General features: G+C 35.3%; 2 protein-coding genes across 5 annotated transcripts in view; one reads left to right on the top strand and one right to left on the bottom strand.

Annotated features, from left to right (window-relative positions):
* The first annotated feature begins 574 nt into the window (after positions 1–574).
* LOC144441285 (uncharacterized) lies at positions 575–4,975 on the top strand. The gene is made up of 4 exons (XM_078130844.1): positions 575–2,054; positions 2,545–2,686; positions 3,017–3,120; positions 4,200–4,975. Exons 1-4 carry the CDS (start codon positions 575–577, stop codon positions 4,973–4,975), a joined length of 2,502 nt encoding a protein of 833 aa, XP_077986970.1.
* A 1,033-nt stretch (positions 4,976–6,008) lies between these two features.
* Positions 6,009–18,502, bottom strand: part of LOC144440902 (discoidin domain-containing receptor 2-like) — a 39,336-nt gene continuing 26,842 nt past the window's right edge. For 3 of the 4 annotated variants that reach the window (XM_078130353.1, XM_078130351.1, XM_078130352.1), the window contains exons 5-13: positions 17,390–17,543; positions 15,757–16,266; positions 15,150–15,335; positions 14,513–14,896; positions 13,722–13,978; positions 13,235–13,356; positions 12,453–12,650; positions 11,913–12,147; positions 6,009–11,069 (exon numbers count right to left, since the gene is read on the bottom strand). In XM_078130353.1, coding sequence (XP_077986479.1) covers positions 10,755–11,069; positions 11,913–12,147; positions 12,453–12,650; positions 13,235–13,356; positions 13,722–13,978; positions 14,513–14,896; positions 15,150–15,335; positions 15,757–16,266; positions 17,390–17,543 — 2,361 coding nt within the window. In that variant the 3' untranslated portion in view covers positions 6,009–10,754. The remainder of the gene's footprint in view (positions 11,070–11,912; positions 12,148–12,452; positions 12,651–13,234; positions 13,357–13,721; positions 13,979–14,512; positions 14,897–15,149; positions 15,336–15,756; positions 16,267–17,389; positions 17,544–18,502) is intronic. The other variant, XM_078130354.1, reaches the window with a different exon arrangement.

The raw sequence follows: 18,502 nt of genomic DNA, 5'->3' as shown, positions 1-18,502 counted from the left end.
GCTTGATGGTTCACTAGACACTACGACCATATCAGAAGGTAAGATAAAAAACATTCTGTTTTGAGTCTCAATTCCAACCCTGGGAAGGACATACAACAAAAACACAAGGCGGAAATTTGTATGGAACAGATGACTGGAAACATCACTTGAAAACATTCCTCTGGATGTATCTCATCCAGCTAGCTGTCTATTGGAGATTTGTATGTGTAGTTAAAACAATTTTTGTATGTTATTTTGTTTGTTATACCATACTTTCTAAGGTATGTAGTTACACAATGTAGACATTGTTATTACTAAAATGTTATGATTACTGGGTGATACAGTTGCTACCACGTTATTCATTTACAATATGAAAGGGATTGACCATGATCTCTCGATCAAGTCTCTTTCATTCATCACTCTTGTAGTCTTGTCCACTAATTTGGACACTAACTTTGAATTCGATCTATGATGATCCCCATGATGGCAGCCTTACAGTACTGAACACTGGCTTATCACCTATAGTAGTATGTATCCCATATCCAAGTCTTTTCAAAGTATTCAAAGTCATCTTAAATTTCTTTTCCTCAAGGAAATGGCGTCAGAGTTTGAGAAGGTGTTCCTTGGACGTGATTGTGAGCTAGGTGAATTGTATGACCATACAGTGACCGGTGTACAAATTATACAAATTGCCGGCATGACAAAGGTTGGTAAAACAGAACTTGCAAGACACTATACACGTAGGGTGATAGAATCATACCATGCAATGAGAAAAGACCTCCATTATCATGAAATAAGTCTCAGGGGGATTGAAGATATTCAAAATGTAATTTCACAATTGTACATTAAACTTCATCATTCGATGTCAATCAATTCTGAACATCCACCAATCAACAAACCAAAGTCAGAGAAGAGCCAGTCAGATTCTTTTTGGCAAGATCAATGCAGCCAATCACCATGCTGCATACATATGGGAAGGCCAACCCATTGCTCAACTTGTGTCCAATCAGTGATAAGCTTTCAAAAACTCATGGATACCATCAGTAGTCTACATGGGCATTACTTAATCCTATTGGACAATGCAGAAGATATGTCGTCTGTGAACAGCAATGCAGAACTACAAACGCAATTTCTTGATTTATGTGTTTCTATGGTTATGGCATCAGATTGCATCCAGTTACTCATAACAACAACTGTCAAGTTCAAATTCATGATGACAGACTCATTATTTTGGACTCTTGATTTAAAACCATTATCCGAGGAAAGTGCAGAGCAGCTGCTTGAACTAACAGCACTTCCTGCTAAGATTGACAAACAGAAGCTGAAAAATATTGCCGACTTATGTGGAAGAATTCCGATGGATTTGCTGCTTGCAGCAGCAACAATAAGAGATGGTATACTAACAGCAGAAGAATTGTGTGCAACTTTGAAAACAAGTCTCGTTTCTGAAGAAACATCAGCTATAATATCAGCTTCCATGGATAGGTTGTCTGCTGTTCTCAAACAACATTCATCCCAGCTAGAGTACATTCCGGGATCATTTGGTCCAGGACTTGCTGCAGCCATTTCTGGAAAGACAAAGACAGCTTTTGTTAAACAAGATGTCCTGCTACCAATGCAGAGAAGATGTATACTAGATAGCTACATGGATAGTATCATCAGAACCAAGAGATACGATTTACATCCATTCATAAGAGAATTTATCCGTGATCACTTTTCACATCTCCGTGATGAAGACTTGATACGGGATAGATTCTGTGTCTTTTTTGCTCATTTATTGAATGAATTGTCACTTCGAGTCGATCACCACCCAGCCAATACCCTACCATTACTTAGTGTTGAGATGCAGAACATAGAGAAATTCTTGCGCGAAGCGATGCATTGTAGTCCTGAACGTTATCACACCATGATTCAAGCTGCCCAACATGGTGAATATCTACTCATCAATTTCTTGCCAACTGCTGGATCAATAGAATTCTATGCAGCATGTCTTAACTCAGCCAGATTAAATGGTAACAACATTGACTGTGCTGTTATGTTACACTGCTATGGACAAGCACTTAACCAAATAAGGGGTAGGTGACATGCTTATATGTAGTAATGGTTATCAAATTATTGTTTGATTATTAAAATTAAATATACTTATATTGATGGCGTTTTAAGGGTTAATGTGTGTTGAATGCTTGTATAAACTAACAGGGACATTTCTGTATCTGTCATGACTTTATCAATTTCACCCACAGCAATGTAATTAAAGTTAGTTTATTTGCCAATTTTTTTAGGAAAATATAAAAAATATGTATTTACTTATATTGAGGGGCTGGGGATGGGGATGGGGGAGTGGGTTTGAGGAATTACTGAGAAACATTGAACATTTAAATAAATCAATGTATAAATTAGAATAAATTATATCAAGTATTACTTGAAAATGAAGTAGAATTATTTGTATTTATTAAAGATATATTAACTTAGTAATTTGAATATATGAATTTATTTAGATTGTATCATCATGACAAAAGGTTAGATTTTGTTGTATTTCAGTACACTAGCTTTTTTTATTGCTAGGAAATTGGAATGATGCGTACAGCTGTTATACTGAAGCCATAGAGTTGTTAAAACCACTAGGAGATAATGACAAATTGGCAAGATTGTACTCAAGTATGGGATGGAATCTACATATGCAGGGAAAAGAAAGACATTCTCTACAGTATGTATATAACTTTGGAATACTCTGCTGTGGTAATTTCCAACATATCCTTTTATAGATATCCACTGTACAGTTATTTGTCATAAATTATATAGGTTATATGTCTCCCTGTAGCAATTATATCAACATTTTCAGAGGGTTTTTATTTAGTGGAGGAAAGAATTAGCAAATAGGCCTCATCAAATATGTTGTACTGAAAATATACTATTTGCCTTGTATTAAAATTGCCACATTGATCAAATGTCAACTGGAGGGGGGGGGGGGGTTGTATTTCTTTCCAATATGTAGGAGGATGAATTTTCACTCCGAGTCTCATATTGTATATTATAGTTATTTCCATAGAGCTTACAGAATGCAGACCAGACTTGGATTGCTACCACATAAAGATACTGCTGCCACGCTCTCCTATCTTGGAACAGTCCATACATTTATAGGTAGGTTTTAGATAATTTTGTATGTTCCAGTAAGACCAGACTTGGATTGCTACCACATAAAGATACTGCTGCCACGCTCTCCTATCTTGGAACAGTCCATACATTTATAGGTAGGTTTTAGATAATTTTGTATGTTCCAGTAAGACCAGACTTAGATTGCTACCACATAAAGATACTGCGGCCATGCTCTTCAATCTTGGAACAGTCCATATATTTATAGGTAGGTTTTAGATTAACGTTATATGTTCTCATAAAGTTTTCTGAAGAAATCTGTGATACTCAAGTCACTGGTCCAACTTCTCTATCACAAACCAGAACATTTTTGTTTTTGTTTTTGTAAAGTAACATGTAAAATTGTCACAAAGAGGCAAGGTGATTTTTATAATGGTCCTACCTTAAATGCAGAAAAATGTAACCCAGATAAATAAATAAAATACCCTCTATTATACAGAGATTGTGATTCACTTCATCCCAATTTCAACTCAACCCATTTCAACTCACCCCAAGTTCAAGTTGTCCCATTTTCAACTCACCCCAATTTCAACTCTTCTCACTTTTTCAAAATCACTTAGGAAAGTAATGTGCAGATCTTTGCAATATGCTTTATGTGTGCAAGTATTTTAGTTACAAAAGATGTTACGATACTAAGACGTAAAAAACACCATATATCCAATATACTAACTTTTCAGTTTGGTTTATCCCTGCCTTGTTTTGGTAGGAAAACCAGACCTTTAATGTTAACAGATACTGAAGAATATAACAAAGTCAGTCCAGAAATTTGATGCACTGAAATTGGGGTGAGATGAAATTGAGGCAATTTGAAAATGGGGCGAGTTGGACTGAGACGAGTTAAAATTGGGACAAAATGATCCCTCACCTATACAGATTACCACCATGCAAAAATGCATATCTGTTTTGTGACCGAGAGTGAAATATGAATTCAAAGAAAAAAGAAATAAAATATTAAATACAAATAATTCTCTTTTTCTTGATTGCTCGGTTGGTTTTACTTGTGTAGTTGATATAAACAAATGAAATATGTAGTTTTAAATAAAAAGTGTATAATTTTTTTTCTGTAGGTGAGTTTACTAAGGCTAAATCCTATCACACTGAGGCCTATGATATGAAAGCTGCTGTATTTGGTGACCATCCTGCTATTGGCGGCACTCAAAACAGTATTGGACTTTATTACAATCAGCTTGGAGATGGGGATTCTGCATTTCGATATTTCAAACTTGCATTGGAAACTAAGCGACGCTTTAACAAAAAACCTGCAAACGATCTTGTTATATCCCTGAATAACGTTGCCATGGAATACAGCAAGCGAGGTTACACAGAAAGGGCATTGAGAATGTTGGATGAAGCTTTTCAGATGAGAAAAAGTCTTGGGTTGGAGCATCATGATACGTCACTTATTTTTAACAATCGGGCGAAAGTTTATGCGAGTGTGATGGAGTATGATAAATCAGAAGAATGTTTCAGAACTGCATTACAAATACGACGAATGAGAATGGGAGTACATACATCAACAGCAGGTACCCTTCAACAGCTAGGGGAAGTATTACTGAAAGCTGGCAAACTTCAGCAAGCTAGGGAGGCTTTCACTGAAGCTGTAGATATGAGGAAGACTGTTCTCATACAACAACCCCAGAATGAAGGCATTGCAGAGTCCTTAGGCTACCTTGCAGAAACATATCAGCAGTTGGGTGATAAAGAACAAGCTAAGGAGCTCACAGAAAGACACATACAAGAGTTACAGAGGGTGGTAAATGTGTATAGAAAATGGAAGCAGGAAAATAAAGTCATTGAGGTGCAGAACAAGATTGACAAATTAAGAAAGAAATTTGAAACTTGACTAAATGTTGATGTTAATGTGTTAGTGCAATACATGAAACAATGGCAATTCGCAATTACTTCCACTTCAAAGTGGTGCACAAATTCAAAATGAAAATGACATCACTTCACTCATAATCAGCTAGCTGAATGTAATTACATGATTTTTGCAACAATAGAGTGTGTACATTGTATGTGTGCAATACTTAAATATTTACATGATCAAACATAAACAGAGTGATATATGAATTATCAATGTGACATAACATTAAAATGTTACTAATGTCCCATTTACAATTTTATGTCCATAAAATTATTGAAATGTTTTATGGAAGTTCATATTTCTATTATTCAGGAGGTTTCTTTTTTTAAACATTTTTAAAAATAAATGATAAAATCATAAAGCTGAAGATGATTTCAGATTAAAAATGTATATTAGGTCATCACTTTAAGGTGGTTTTATTAATGTTATATATTTAATTGATGAAAAAAAAAGAAAAGTAGTTCATGATATGTGTATTGAGGGCGCATGTCACGTTTGATAGACAGGTCATTTGTTACAAATGAAATTTGTTCTTGGATTTAGTATATATCTACAAGATATGTGTTGTTAGGATTTATTTCCTTTCGTGAAAAAAGCTTCAATGATTGCTGAAATACCAAATATTCAAATGTCTTTAGACCTGTTCGTTCCAACCTGTTCATATCAAAGTGACATACATGTCCAATAAATACCATGATAGCAGATTTATTGTATTTAGATATATCGTCATTTACATGTACACACACACACACGCACGCACACACGCATGCTTGCACAAATGCACGCATGCGCACAGACACACGGACACAGACAGATAGACACACAGATACAGACACACACAAACACAGACACAGACACACACACACACAGACACACACACACACACACACACACACACACACACACACACACACACTTTACCATATAGCAATCCTGGACATTTCATTCACATTTGTGTAAATCAATGAACCAGTACAAGTATCACCACTTATATGGTAAATAAGAGTATTAATTTATTTACAGAATGTATGATGCAAATAAGGATATTGTATCTTGGTACAACAATAATGCATTGTCTGACAGAACAAGTCTTCATCATGGTTGGTTTCTAAAAAAAAATCTAAAACAGCAAAAAAATCCTAAATATACAATCAGTAAGATATACAAGACAATGTGTATTCCTTGTGTTAATACTACACATATAGACCTTCTACAGTTAGACTGTATATAATATATTTTACAAAGACAACCACTACAATACAACTATCTTTGGTTAGATAATCTAGAAATGTACATCACTATAGCTGCATAACCTAATATAAAAAAATTCTCTTTCAGTTTACATGGCCACTCCCAGTGTCCGTTTTGTACATTGTATATTACTGTCACATTTCAAGACACTTTAAGGTATGGTGCCAGGATTGAACGGATACCAAACTAAAGTTCAAACAACCTATACTGGATATTGTGTACAGTAAAACAAATCCATGTTACTACTGTGTAGATCAAGCTATCAGCACACTAAAACAGAGATAAACTACAACTACTATTGCAACATGTTGGTATAAGCTAGCAACGGGTGTCAACGTAATGACACTCACTGTAGGGTGGTGTTTGTGAAAGCTAGTTTTTCTCAAGTGCCACAAACTCTCTTGATTACAGAGTGATTAATCTACACAACCAAGGCACTGCTATCAACCACTTGACTAATTTACCACATACAACAATAGTTTTAGTTTGTGTCAACAGTTTGCTCATAGCTGGCTTTCCACAGTAGTATATTCATGATAATAACACCAATGTCAAAATACATGCCTCTCACAAACTATGATCTTTAATATATTATAATATAACAGAACCCCATGACACGTGAGTGCAAGTGTGGCATACTTGGGGTATTTGCACAAGTGCTTGCAGTGTTCTCTGCACCCATACTTTCATGAGCATAGCAGAAAACACTGCAAGCACGAGTGCAAATACCCCTGAGTACCCACACTGGAACTGACATGGCATGGGGCTCTGTTTACATATGTTTATCTGAAATGGTAAATTTCCATAAAAATCATATAGCACAATCATGCAATTTCATGTTTAGCAGACAATCGCATCCACATTTGCATATCATTTGCATGCAGGTATGTAATGTTTCCGGTATTGCACTGCAGTGAAAATACCACTAGAGTGCACACTGCTGCAAGTAATCTCTGGTACATATGTTGTAATAATGATTATAACTGATATCAAGATAAACACTGTAATTTATGATTGATTATGACATGACCTCTGGCCCCATTTAACCCTTGACCCCGTTTTACCCCAAGCTACATAAAGGATAAATAAACACATTCTGTTGGTTATACATAGTAAGTATATGTGTTCAACAATGAAAATTCTCAAAACAACCAATACTGCATGGATAATATATAGATTATTCAAAATGACAAAATTGGAAAGTCAAAATGTCTGTCATAAAATGGTAATTGGAAGTATTGAGTTTGTACGGTACATGGAAGCACACAAAAACTTACTCAGTTTAGCATAATAATGGAATAATGATTAAATTTGAAGCACCAACTTAATTGCAAAATATTCAATATGAAATGTGAAATACTGTAATTGTTATCTGTACTTTATGGGATTTATAATATAGGAAGATATGGAATGTGACCAGAAATTCTTTGGCATAGATTATGACAATCAATCAATCAATCAATTGATCAATCAATCAATCAATCAATTGATCAATCAATCGATCAATCAATCAATCAATCAATCAATCAATCAAACTACACTGTTTTTTAAAGAGGGTAGCCAATCAATCAATCAATCAATCAATCAAACTACACTGTTTTTAAAGAGGGTAGCCAAGTTGGTTGAAACCAGTTTCCCCCCACAGCACCCTCTCTGACATTTTGTGTCCTGTATTTTTTACAAATATTTCATGCACATTTGTATATAGAGAAGTCCTTACTCAAAATAAAGAAGAAAGAAATCACTCATTTGGTGATTTTATTACATTTAGGTTTTTTTTTTACCAAATATTGTGAAAATTGAGTCAAGTTTTCATATTTTGTATTTGATTGACAGTTTTGATTAATGGCAGTTTGATTGACAGTTTTGTATTTGATTGACAGTTTTGATTAGTGGCAGTTTGATTGACAACTTCCATATGAATTGATTAAAAGTGAGAAAACGTTGAATCAGCTCAAAAATGGTCTTAAAATGAAGAAAACTTTGCAGTTTCATATTTAGACAAACATCAGGCTAAATTTCAACCTCTCCGTTTCCTAACATAAACTGTGAACAAATCAAGGTTGTAGTAAATGTAAATACAAAGGTATCGCTTGCTGTGTCACCCTTGATAGTACTTTATTTTTAGCAACTATCTGAGGGACAGTGATGAAGTTTGAAATAAGACTGTCAAGTTCAATTAACTAATTTTGTACTGTCACACTTTTTTCAAAAATTCTACTACAAAAATCTATTTTTTCTACATGACTTTCAATGTCCATTGTTAGTACACATCTGTACATGATTTGTGCCTCCTATACATGGCTACAATGTCTTGCAATACTTTTATCGACTAAATATGTATAAGGTTGACCCTTTTTGTTTCTCATGACTTTTCATAGCAACTATGGGTCAGTTGGTTGATTTTTTTTTAAAAATTAATTTAAAAAAATCATTTTCATGTTTCTGTCTGGGAACTTTGTGGTACCTGGTAAATTACACAGCCACTGCTTCTCCTCTAACACCCTCCCTACTTGAATAACTTCCACCATGAAAGAAATGCTCTGTTTGTGAACAAGTCTCGTCAACTTTGCTACACCTGTAGATGACGTCGACAGTCCAGACAATGGCTTATTATTGCCAGAGAGGGCACTGTTCCACAAAATATTAGAGGCAGGTGAAAAAAAAATTATTTTGATGTTGCAGCTGAAAACTTGGGTCAGTATACAAAAGGTAATGAGAAACGGGGGAAAAAAGTCACCCTATTCAAACCATGGCATGTACTACCAAAGTAAGACTTGTCAAAAATAAGGTTCCAGATATGGCTGAAAATCTAGTTGCTATATTTCTATAATGTAGAGAAAGGTACAACTCTACTTATTCTGAAGTTTCAACATTTAAAACACTATCTTGTAGAACAGACAGGCTGTGATTAAAGTTTGTTTATACCATCTCAAAACATTTCTGAAAATTTGATTTGTAATCAGACGATATTTCACCATAATGCATACTTTGTACTCTTAACATTACTGATTAAATGTTTATAACTCTGAAAAGGGATTTTTTTTAAGATTGTAAATTTTAAAATACATACAAAATAGATGTACCAACAATGTTTTCATCATCATTCATACTGAAATTCTAGTACAGACATTGAAAATATATAAAATTGTTGAAATGACAGCATACTAAAACTTACAATAATGTATGAGTGCCAAAAATGGCTTTGCCTCAAGATGATCATATATCATGTGTAACAATAATGTTGAACTTTGAACTTTTAGTATGGTAACTTGTGAATTCTTTCCTCAATATCGAGAATTTGATATCATTATAAACACACATATAAATACCAACATATCACACACAAATATTTTATTTCTAATATTGTTGGCACTGACAGTGCAATCAAATGGAAGCTTTCTTGTCTATTGTTGAGACACTCAGAAAAGCTGCCACATAAGTGTAGCGACGAACACTTCCAGTTAAAGTTTATTTCCATGGACCTCATGTATATACTGTATACTAGTAAGAGTCACAAGAGATGCACTTATGCATGTCTGATGGCATAACATTTCTAAGTTTAGCTATACACAGAAACAAGAATCAAAATCAAACACAATATTAGAAGTAAAAGTGAGTAAGTATATATTGACAATTTTACATAAAAGTAGAAACACAAAACTCAGATTCCACAAGTCCAGCATGTGAAAATATTATATACTCAAATATAATAAAAAAAGTGATAACGTACATGAAAAAAAGAAAAGCTAAAATCACATACTGGTAATGTTCAATGATAAGGGTCCATCCACCCTACTTGGCATGAGAGGAACTTGATGCCAAATGAATCGAACCAATTTTGTTCACAAAGGGTATACATTTGTGATTCACAATAATTTGTAAAATAAGTACACAAGTATTCTTACAGTGTATCAAATATAGAATACCATAATAAGACAAATATATTTTATTCATCAAGTTGATTTTTTATCAAGAAAATAGCAATCAAATTTACTGTAAAATTCTGACAATTTTTGTTTTATATTGTTGTCTTTTATATCTATTAATATTATGACATGTTGATGTGATTTCACTTCAAATTTCATCTTTTCACTACAACTTATATCATTTTACAACAGCCTATATACCTTTTACCGTAAATCATACCATTTTACTGTAAATCATATCGGATTTCTGAAAGTCAGTATCTTTGGCTGTCAATCTTTGATTCTTGTCATAACTATTTCATCATACTTTATTACCCTCTAACTAGCACTCCTGCCATTTTACTGCAATTCATACCCTTTTACTGCAAATCAACAGTTCTTTTACTGCAATATCTTAATACCCTTTTACTGTAATTCACAACAAATTACTTTCAAATTAGGCATATACCACTGAGGATATTGAGATAACTTTGTTCATGTAAACTCATAAAACCCTAGTTCTTGTGCAAGATGACTCCAAATCATTATGCACACACACTAGCATATAAAGTAATAACTCCATCCATCCATAAACAAAACTACACAGCCAGTTCTTGTGCAGCAGGGTCATAGCCTCTGTTCTTCTGTAGTAAAAAGGAATGGACATAATCAAATCTTGGCCTAGTTCCAGCATCACGTCTCCAGCAGTGTGTCATTATATCATAAATGTCCTTGGGGCATATCTTGGGTCTTACAAGCAGGACATGTTGACCACTATTACGGTAATACTCGCCTGTATTTTCTATGACTTGTTGGTCTGACATATTTGAGAAGGGTTGTTCCTTGGCAAGGCTGAATATCTCCCACAGTGTAATACCATATGCCCACATATCACTACTGGTGCTAAATTTACCCTACAAACAAAATCACACATATAAATATTAAATCTTTCGTAGTAAGACAACACATATTTGAATCTTTTTTTCTTTTTGCGCAAATTTTGAAATTACAAACAGTAAAACTATGCTAATGAGGTCGAAGGGGCAAGTATTTTTTTATTCATATTTTGCAGCTTCATAAATTTCAACCATTTTTATGCCATTGTCTGACTGTCACAGAGCTGTGAATGTACACAACGAGTTGGCTGTCTTATTTGAATAGAGGTTTGCGATAGGTTTTGAAATTTGGGGCTCTCTACAAATGTAGGTAAGAGTTGAATAATGGGAGTCAATGATGTCAAACATCAAATATACAGTAATGAACGCCTAAAATCCACCATTAAGCTCATTCTCTTTGTGCAGCTCAATATGCCATATTTTGGTTATCACTTTGCAGCCATCTTTACAGAAGTGCCACAATAAGGTACCCCATAATGGGAGCTAAGACTTTGGTTATGATGCCATCCTCAGGGCCTTATAAAGAAGAGGGGTCAATGAAATGAATACAATAATATAACTCAGTCTGTAAGTTCCAAAAAATTACATCACTTCAAACCAATAAGCTGAACTGTACAGACTGGCTATGAATACCATAACTTTATTCTTGAAACACTGGGAATTGATGATTTTTTTTCAAAGGAGGCCTATAATACCAAACGATTGTGGTTCTCACTTCCTTGCTGCTGAATAGCACTCCTAGTGGCCAAGGTGTATGACCCTTTTGTTTTTTTCATCACTGTAATATGGCATATTAATTTTCATCATATGTACTTATTACATATTATTCGACAAAGCTTTTTGATATGTACATGTACTTACATAAAGTATACATTCCCATGCCATCCAGCGGATTGGTAATATAGCTTTGCCTTCAATACGATAATAATCAGCAGAATACAGACTTCTACTCATACCAAAGTCAGCAATACGTATGGAGTAGTTATCCCCAACAAGACAGTTCCTGGTAGCTAAGTCACGGTGTACAAAGTCCATGGAAGATAAGTACTTCATACCATCAGCTATCTGAGTAGCCATGTATAGTAACGTTTCAAAACTGGTGAGAGTAAATGACAATATACTTCAAAATATATTGGAAACAGTGACACCATTCTGGTGAGAGTATGACCAGAAATAAGTCAAAATATTGGAAATATTTGTTATTGTATGTACAATAACAAACATTTAACACCTTATCGTTCATTTGCAATTTATTGAGCTACAAACAGGGACTTGACATACATTGTTTCAGATTGATCTTTCGAGTTAGAAGCCACAATAACATTATTTATAAATTAAAAATCCAAAATGAATACCCAATCCTCATCCATATGCATATGGCCACTTCAAAGGTATACTTACCTAATGGGTTGTGCATTTGATGCTCCGTTAATTTCAGTATCCAGTTCTCTATCAAATAGGAACTGATTTAAGTCACCATTACCCATATACTCTACCACCATACACCACGGTTCCTCTCCTGTACATACACCTAGCAGTTTTACTATGTTGATGTGGTTCAACTGGGACATGATCTTCACTTCCTTTTCAAAATCAGACCTGAAAAGCATTGTGGAATTTACATTATTATGATCAACATGAATGAATAGTAATTAGCCCCATACTCTGCATAAATGAATAGTAATTAGCCCCATACTCTGCATAAATATTAATTAGCCCCATACTCCACATATATGAATAGTAATTAGCCCCATACTCTGCATAAATGAATAGTAATTAGCCCCATACTCCGCATAAATATTAATTAGCCCCATACTCTGCATATATGAATAGTAATTAGCCCCATACTCTGCATAAATATTAATTAGCCCCATACTCCACATATATGAATAGTAATTAGCCCCATACTCTGCATATATGAATAGTAATTAGCCCCATACTCTGCATAAATATTGATTAGCCCCATACTCTGCATATATGAATAGTAATTAGCCCCATACTCTGCATATATGAATAGTAATTAGCCCCATACTCTGCATTAATAAATAAATAAATGAATAGTAATTAGCCTCACACTCTGTCTTTGTGAAAGCTTGAGTTTTAGCTCCACGTCAGTATACACTTAGGAAAGGTACTATCTGTCAGTGTGGTGACTTGGATGCAAAACCAATGAAATTCTCTACCTTGCATTTTTACTGGCATTCTTCGTTAGCATCTTGACAGCAACCAATGTCCTCAGATCTTTATCAAATGGGAAGCCATTCCTGGTTAACTGTTGTAGACCGTCAATCTCACACAGATGAACCTGGGATAGTGATGATGAATGTCAGAATTAAATTTAGGTTGTGTAAACTTTGAAATCATCAATCACTTGTATAAACCTAGCTTGCACACAAGGATGGAGCCATGTTATCATTTAAATATGGCCTACATGTAAATGATGGCTGTGTGTGTGTGTGTGTGTTTGTGTGTGTGTGTGTGTGTGTGTGTGTGTGTGTGTGTGTGTGTGTGTGTGTGCATGTGTGTGTGCGTGCGTATGTATGTGTGTGTGTGTGTGTGTGTGTGTGTGTGTGTGTGTGTGTGTGTGTGTGTGTGTGTGTGTGTGTGTGTGTGTGTGCATACAGAAAGTACTGTACTACATGTGCATATGTGTACAGATAATGTCAATACCTGTCCAAACTGTCCATCTCCCAAGACTTCTTTGAACTTTATCTTGTCCACTGGTATTTCCGGCACTACATGGTCAATGTTGGTGAGTTTCTCCAGACTAGTTGATGGCACAGAATAGATGTTATTACCAGACACACCCTGGATATTGAGTGCATTGATGACATCAGTCTCAGCATAGTGTTGAAGCAGTATGTTAGATTTACTATGTCCTGTTGATTTAGTGATGTCTGGCTCTGCATAGATCATGGATGAACTACCTGTTGGCCAAAGTTGACACAAATCATAAATTACTAATGGCTAATTCAAGAACACACACTATATAATATAGCTGCACTAGCTGCAACTGGGATATACTTTTTCATCAAGTAACCAAATGTATATTCCTTAAAAATTAGTCAGTTACTTACAAAAAGACATTGTATCTGTTAATTAATGGTCAATATTATCTGTAGGTGGTGTAGTGACAAGTTTAAATGTTGAGTGAAAGCTTGGTTTTGAATCAGTCACCATGTTAAAACTGCACCAGTTGTAACTGTAGTATCATTTTTCATAGTTTTTTTTTGTTGTTGTTGTTTGTTTTTTTTTTTTGGGGGGGGGGGGGGGTTGAAGAAGAATTTTCACAGTGTACAAATTAGTGTAGTGGGAACTGTCATAAATGCTTTAGGGATATCTTAAATCCAGAAAAGTGTTGTGTTGAGTTTGTGTGATGTAATCTAACTCTCCCTAATCGCCTTCAGACTTTATGAGATTACACACATGTAGAGAGATGAGCTGAGAAAAAAAAAACTTACCTGAATTTTCATTATTGAGTGGTAGTTCTGGTAGAGCTCTACCAAACAATATAGGTCTCTGTCCCCATGGTTCATCATACTGTGGTCCGTCAACAGATGACAACAATGCCGTGTCATAGGTCAAGTTCTCCTGATGAGGCGCATCTCGTAGATTATCAAGTCGGTTATTTGTAATTTGTACAGTGTTTGAATCAAAACGTACTTGTTCTACACGTTTTGGTGCTTTGTTGACTCTCTTTATTTTGAGTTGTCGCCATACCAACAATAAAATGACAATGATAAGGATGCCAATGACAGCTACTAAGACACCCACGATTAAAGCACTGTTACTGGACGATCCTTTATTAGCACTACCAATCAACTTATCCTTTGTTGCTGCTGCTTCTGTGGAAAGACAATTGCCAACAGTTAACCTGAGAATGTGTTGCGTATGACAATTTTTTGCTTATTTCACAAAGGAAGAAAAACACAAACTTATCATTGTATAATCATTCAGCTGGAAAATACTAGTGACCTAAGAGTTTTTTTATCACTTCTCAGCTTTGACTCAAAATGACAGGGCTCCTTAGGTCACTCATTTTTCCCAAGGTTGAATATAGACAAAGACTTGATTATATCAATACACGATAATACATACCAGTAGTCAGGGTTGTCTTGTAAATCAACACAGGGGGTACCTTAGTAACTAGTTGTGTTTTCACAGGAACTGAAATTTTGTCACCTTCATTCTTGCCTGTCGGCTTGACGGTAGGAATGACTGGTATAGGTTCATATGGCACTATGCCTACATCAGGAGGAACTGTGTAATTTTCACTAACTTTGGCTGAAAAACACAAAGTGATACTTTCAGATTACGGACAATCAATTAAGTAATCAAAGGATAACAAACAAATAATTTCATCCAGAGATGCATTGTTTGATATGAAGACACACTAACATAACACTTATCAGGGGAACCTATAGAAAAAAAACAAAAGAAGAAGAGGTTGTACACCAACTGAATGAGGGCGCTACATTACATTGTCATGCATTAAAGTGCAGTTGTGATGTTAGGTGGCATGATAAACTCTTTGATTCAGACCACATAAAAGAATCCATTTTAGAGCTAAGAGCACTCCCCATCAAAATTCAGGATGCTGTAAAAATGATACAATTACTCTGAATGTAAGTTAAAGCTAAATAAGAACGAATTAGGATATAATAGTAAGACAAATCAAAGATCACTATATGATACTTGTACTTACTTGATTCAAAGCTAACTTCACTAATCATCATCCAAGTGTTAGCAAACTGGAACTGACATTTAACAAACTTGCCAATTCTATGCTGCAGATTTAAGATGATGTATTTGGCCTCCTGGTGTTGGTTGTCTGGTGCGACAGTCAGCAACAACGGAGCTGGCAAGAAGTTGCCGTTCTCAAGACCAAACCACAGAAGAACACTCTCAAACACTGACACTTCTTTTGCAAACTGATTACTAGTGTGTACTTTCATAGTGGTGAAGTTCCGTACAGAATCAAAATGAAAGACAATTTCTAGATCCGGTGTGAGTTTTCGACTCCATCCAACCCATTCATATGATCTTCCATATCCAAGGTCATCATAGAAGTCATTACCCCCTATTTTGCCATCTGTAAGCTGTCCAAGACCATATTTTCGCATACCACCAATACTATCACCATCATAAGTCCTATCAGTGAATGGTGTTCCAAGTCGTATATTTGCTTTGGGCATGGAATAGGCTAACAGATGATCTGCAGACACACAAACACAAGAACAATTTATCAATTTTATCATATACCCAGTATCACATTTGTATCGCCTCCATTGTAATTCAATGGGGAACAGCAGGCATATCTCCTGATTGGGATAATTATCCAATCGGGAAAAATGTTTATCCCGAATGGGATAACCCAATCAAGATAAATTTTTGTATGATGATTGGAGTAAATGTCTTTGAACACTCTGGCACAAGTAACTACAACATGGCTATCATGGAAACAGGTAGACTGTCGACAACTGCTTGCGCCTTTTTTCCCTACATTTTATCTAAACTTAAGTCGTTGCGGCGCTCCGATCCGGCGCAATACTACTATAATCGCCCACTGATATCGAGGGCCTTTATCGAGGGCCGAAGGCCTGCTCGGGCCTTCGGCCCTCGATATCAGTATGCGATTATAGTAATGTTGTGCCGGATCAGAGTGCGGCAACGACTTAAGTTTAGATAAAACGTACGAAAAAAAGGCACAAGCAACTGTCGACAGTCTAGGAAACAGGTTACATATACTTTATACTCTCACAGACGTACTAAACAAAAAGCCTGGGATCTGACATAGGTTACGGTCTAAAGCAATTGTTGAGTACATGCATTTGAAGAGTACAATAATTCTATAGGGAACTTGCAATCCAGACTGAGCATGCTCAGACGCAAAGGACTATGGGATTATCTGTGGTTATTCTTAATACCTAATCTGGAGCTACCAATAAAAAAAAACTCCCACAATTGTCAGGGTAACTATGAATTGATCATTTGTGGTTACAAACAATGTAACAGTATTGTTTACAATTCTGATTCATTAGTATTTATTATCACATTTCCCATGATGCAACATTCAACATGGCGGGTTTGCAAGTTCCCTTTTGTACTAGGTAACCATTTAATTCAATGATTGTTTATCCCAAATGGGGGAGATTCCTGACTGATACATGTAACATGTTGTAAATATTAGTTACTACCCGGTAGCTAAGATTTTATTTTATTTTTTTTGAGCTGGGAATTGCTCCTAGCGATTTTCTGTTATGCAGACAAATACACACAAATGCTACAGTGATCCATTCGTGTTTGGGATGACATGACAGGGCTATGTTTAGACTTACCTTCATATGGGCATCCATAGACTTCAGTTCTCATACAAACATGTATATTTTGTGGATTAGGATTATATGGATAGATGCGTAATCTCTCTGCAATTATTGGTGGATCAATTGCTATGCCTACAGCTTCACTGGGATTTGTATTGCCTAACAACACCTGTAAATTATAACAAACATAGAAAATAAATAAAAGTTAAAACAAACATAACGTGAACACAATCAATTGCTTCAGCTAATGATAAAAATAATAATAATATTTATTTCTTAAAAATTAACGCTTTCCATATAAAAACAACTCAAAGCGCCTTACAATGCTACGACAAAAAGGCAATAAAAAAAAGATATAAAACACAATGGAGGAATCTGCCAGTAATAAAACAGTCATTCAAATAAAAAGTTATGTTTTAAGATTTGACTTAAAAACGCTAATAAGTAATATTCGAACTCAAACAGAGTGACAGTGGCAGCCTATTCCACAAATGTGGAGCACATGTCGAAAACGCCCTATCCCCATAAAAAGATGTTTTAACTACAGGGTGGTGAAGTGTGCATACACCTTCAGTGGAGGATCAAAGTGTGCAGCCACAAGAGCTACCCTGGAAGACTTTTGCTCACTTGTGAGACAGTCTCCAGTGTCCAAACAGATACAGTTACAGCTTCACTAGGATTTGAGTTACCTAACAATACCCCAATTTACAATGAACAACATGAATACAGGGTACAGATGTGTAATATCTCCAAGACTTGCGTTGGATAAAATTACATATGAATACTACATGAATCCATGAGAGTGAAGGCTTGTCATGCCAATTCAAATTTAAATAGAGCAATCAATTCTGAAAAAACATGTTTCAGCTCATTTCACGTTACCATTCACCGACTCTGGTTAATACAACCATGTAGAATCCAATAAGAAATTACACATGTTACACTTCAAGATAGCAAGACTGAATGTAATAGTTTCTTGTGACATATTGTCTAAATGTGCCACAACAATGCAGACATCAAATGCGGACATCAACATGTTTGTGCCCATACGTTGTAGCATGTTTAAATGGTTTATTTTACAAGAGAGAAAAAATAGCAGGAAATTGTTGATTCCTATGTAGTTGTATC

This window comes from Glandiceps talaboti, chromosome 10 (genome assembly GCF_964340395.1).
Source record: "Glandiceps talaboti chromosome 10, keGlaTala1.1, whole genome shotgun sequence".
In the NCBI taxonomy this organism is placed as follows: domain Eukaryota; kingdom Metazoa; phylum Hemichordata; class Enteropneusta; family Spengelidae; genus Glandiceps; species Glandiceps talaboti.
The sequence above is the reverse complement of the archived record's forward strand: the minus strand, read 5'-3'. Positions and strand labels throughout refer to the sequence as shown.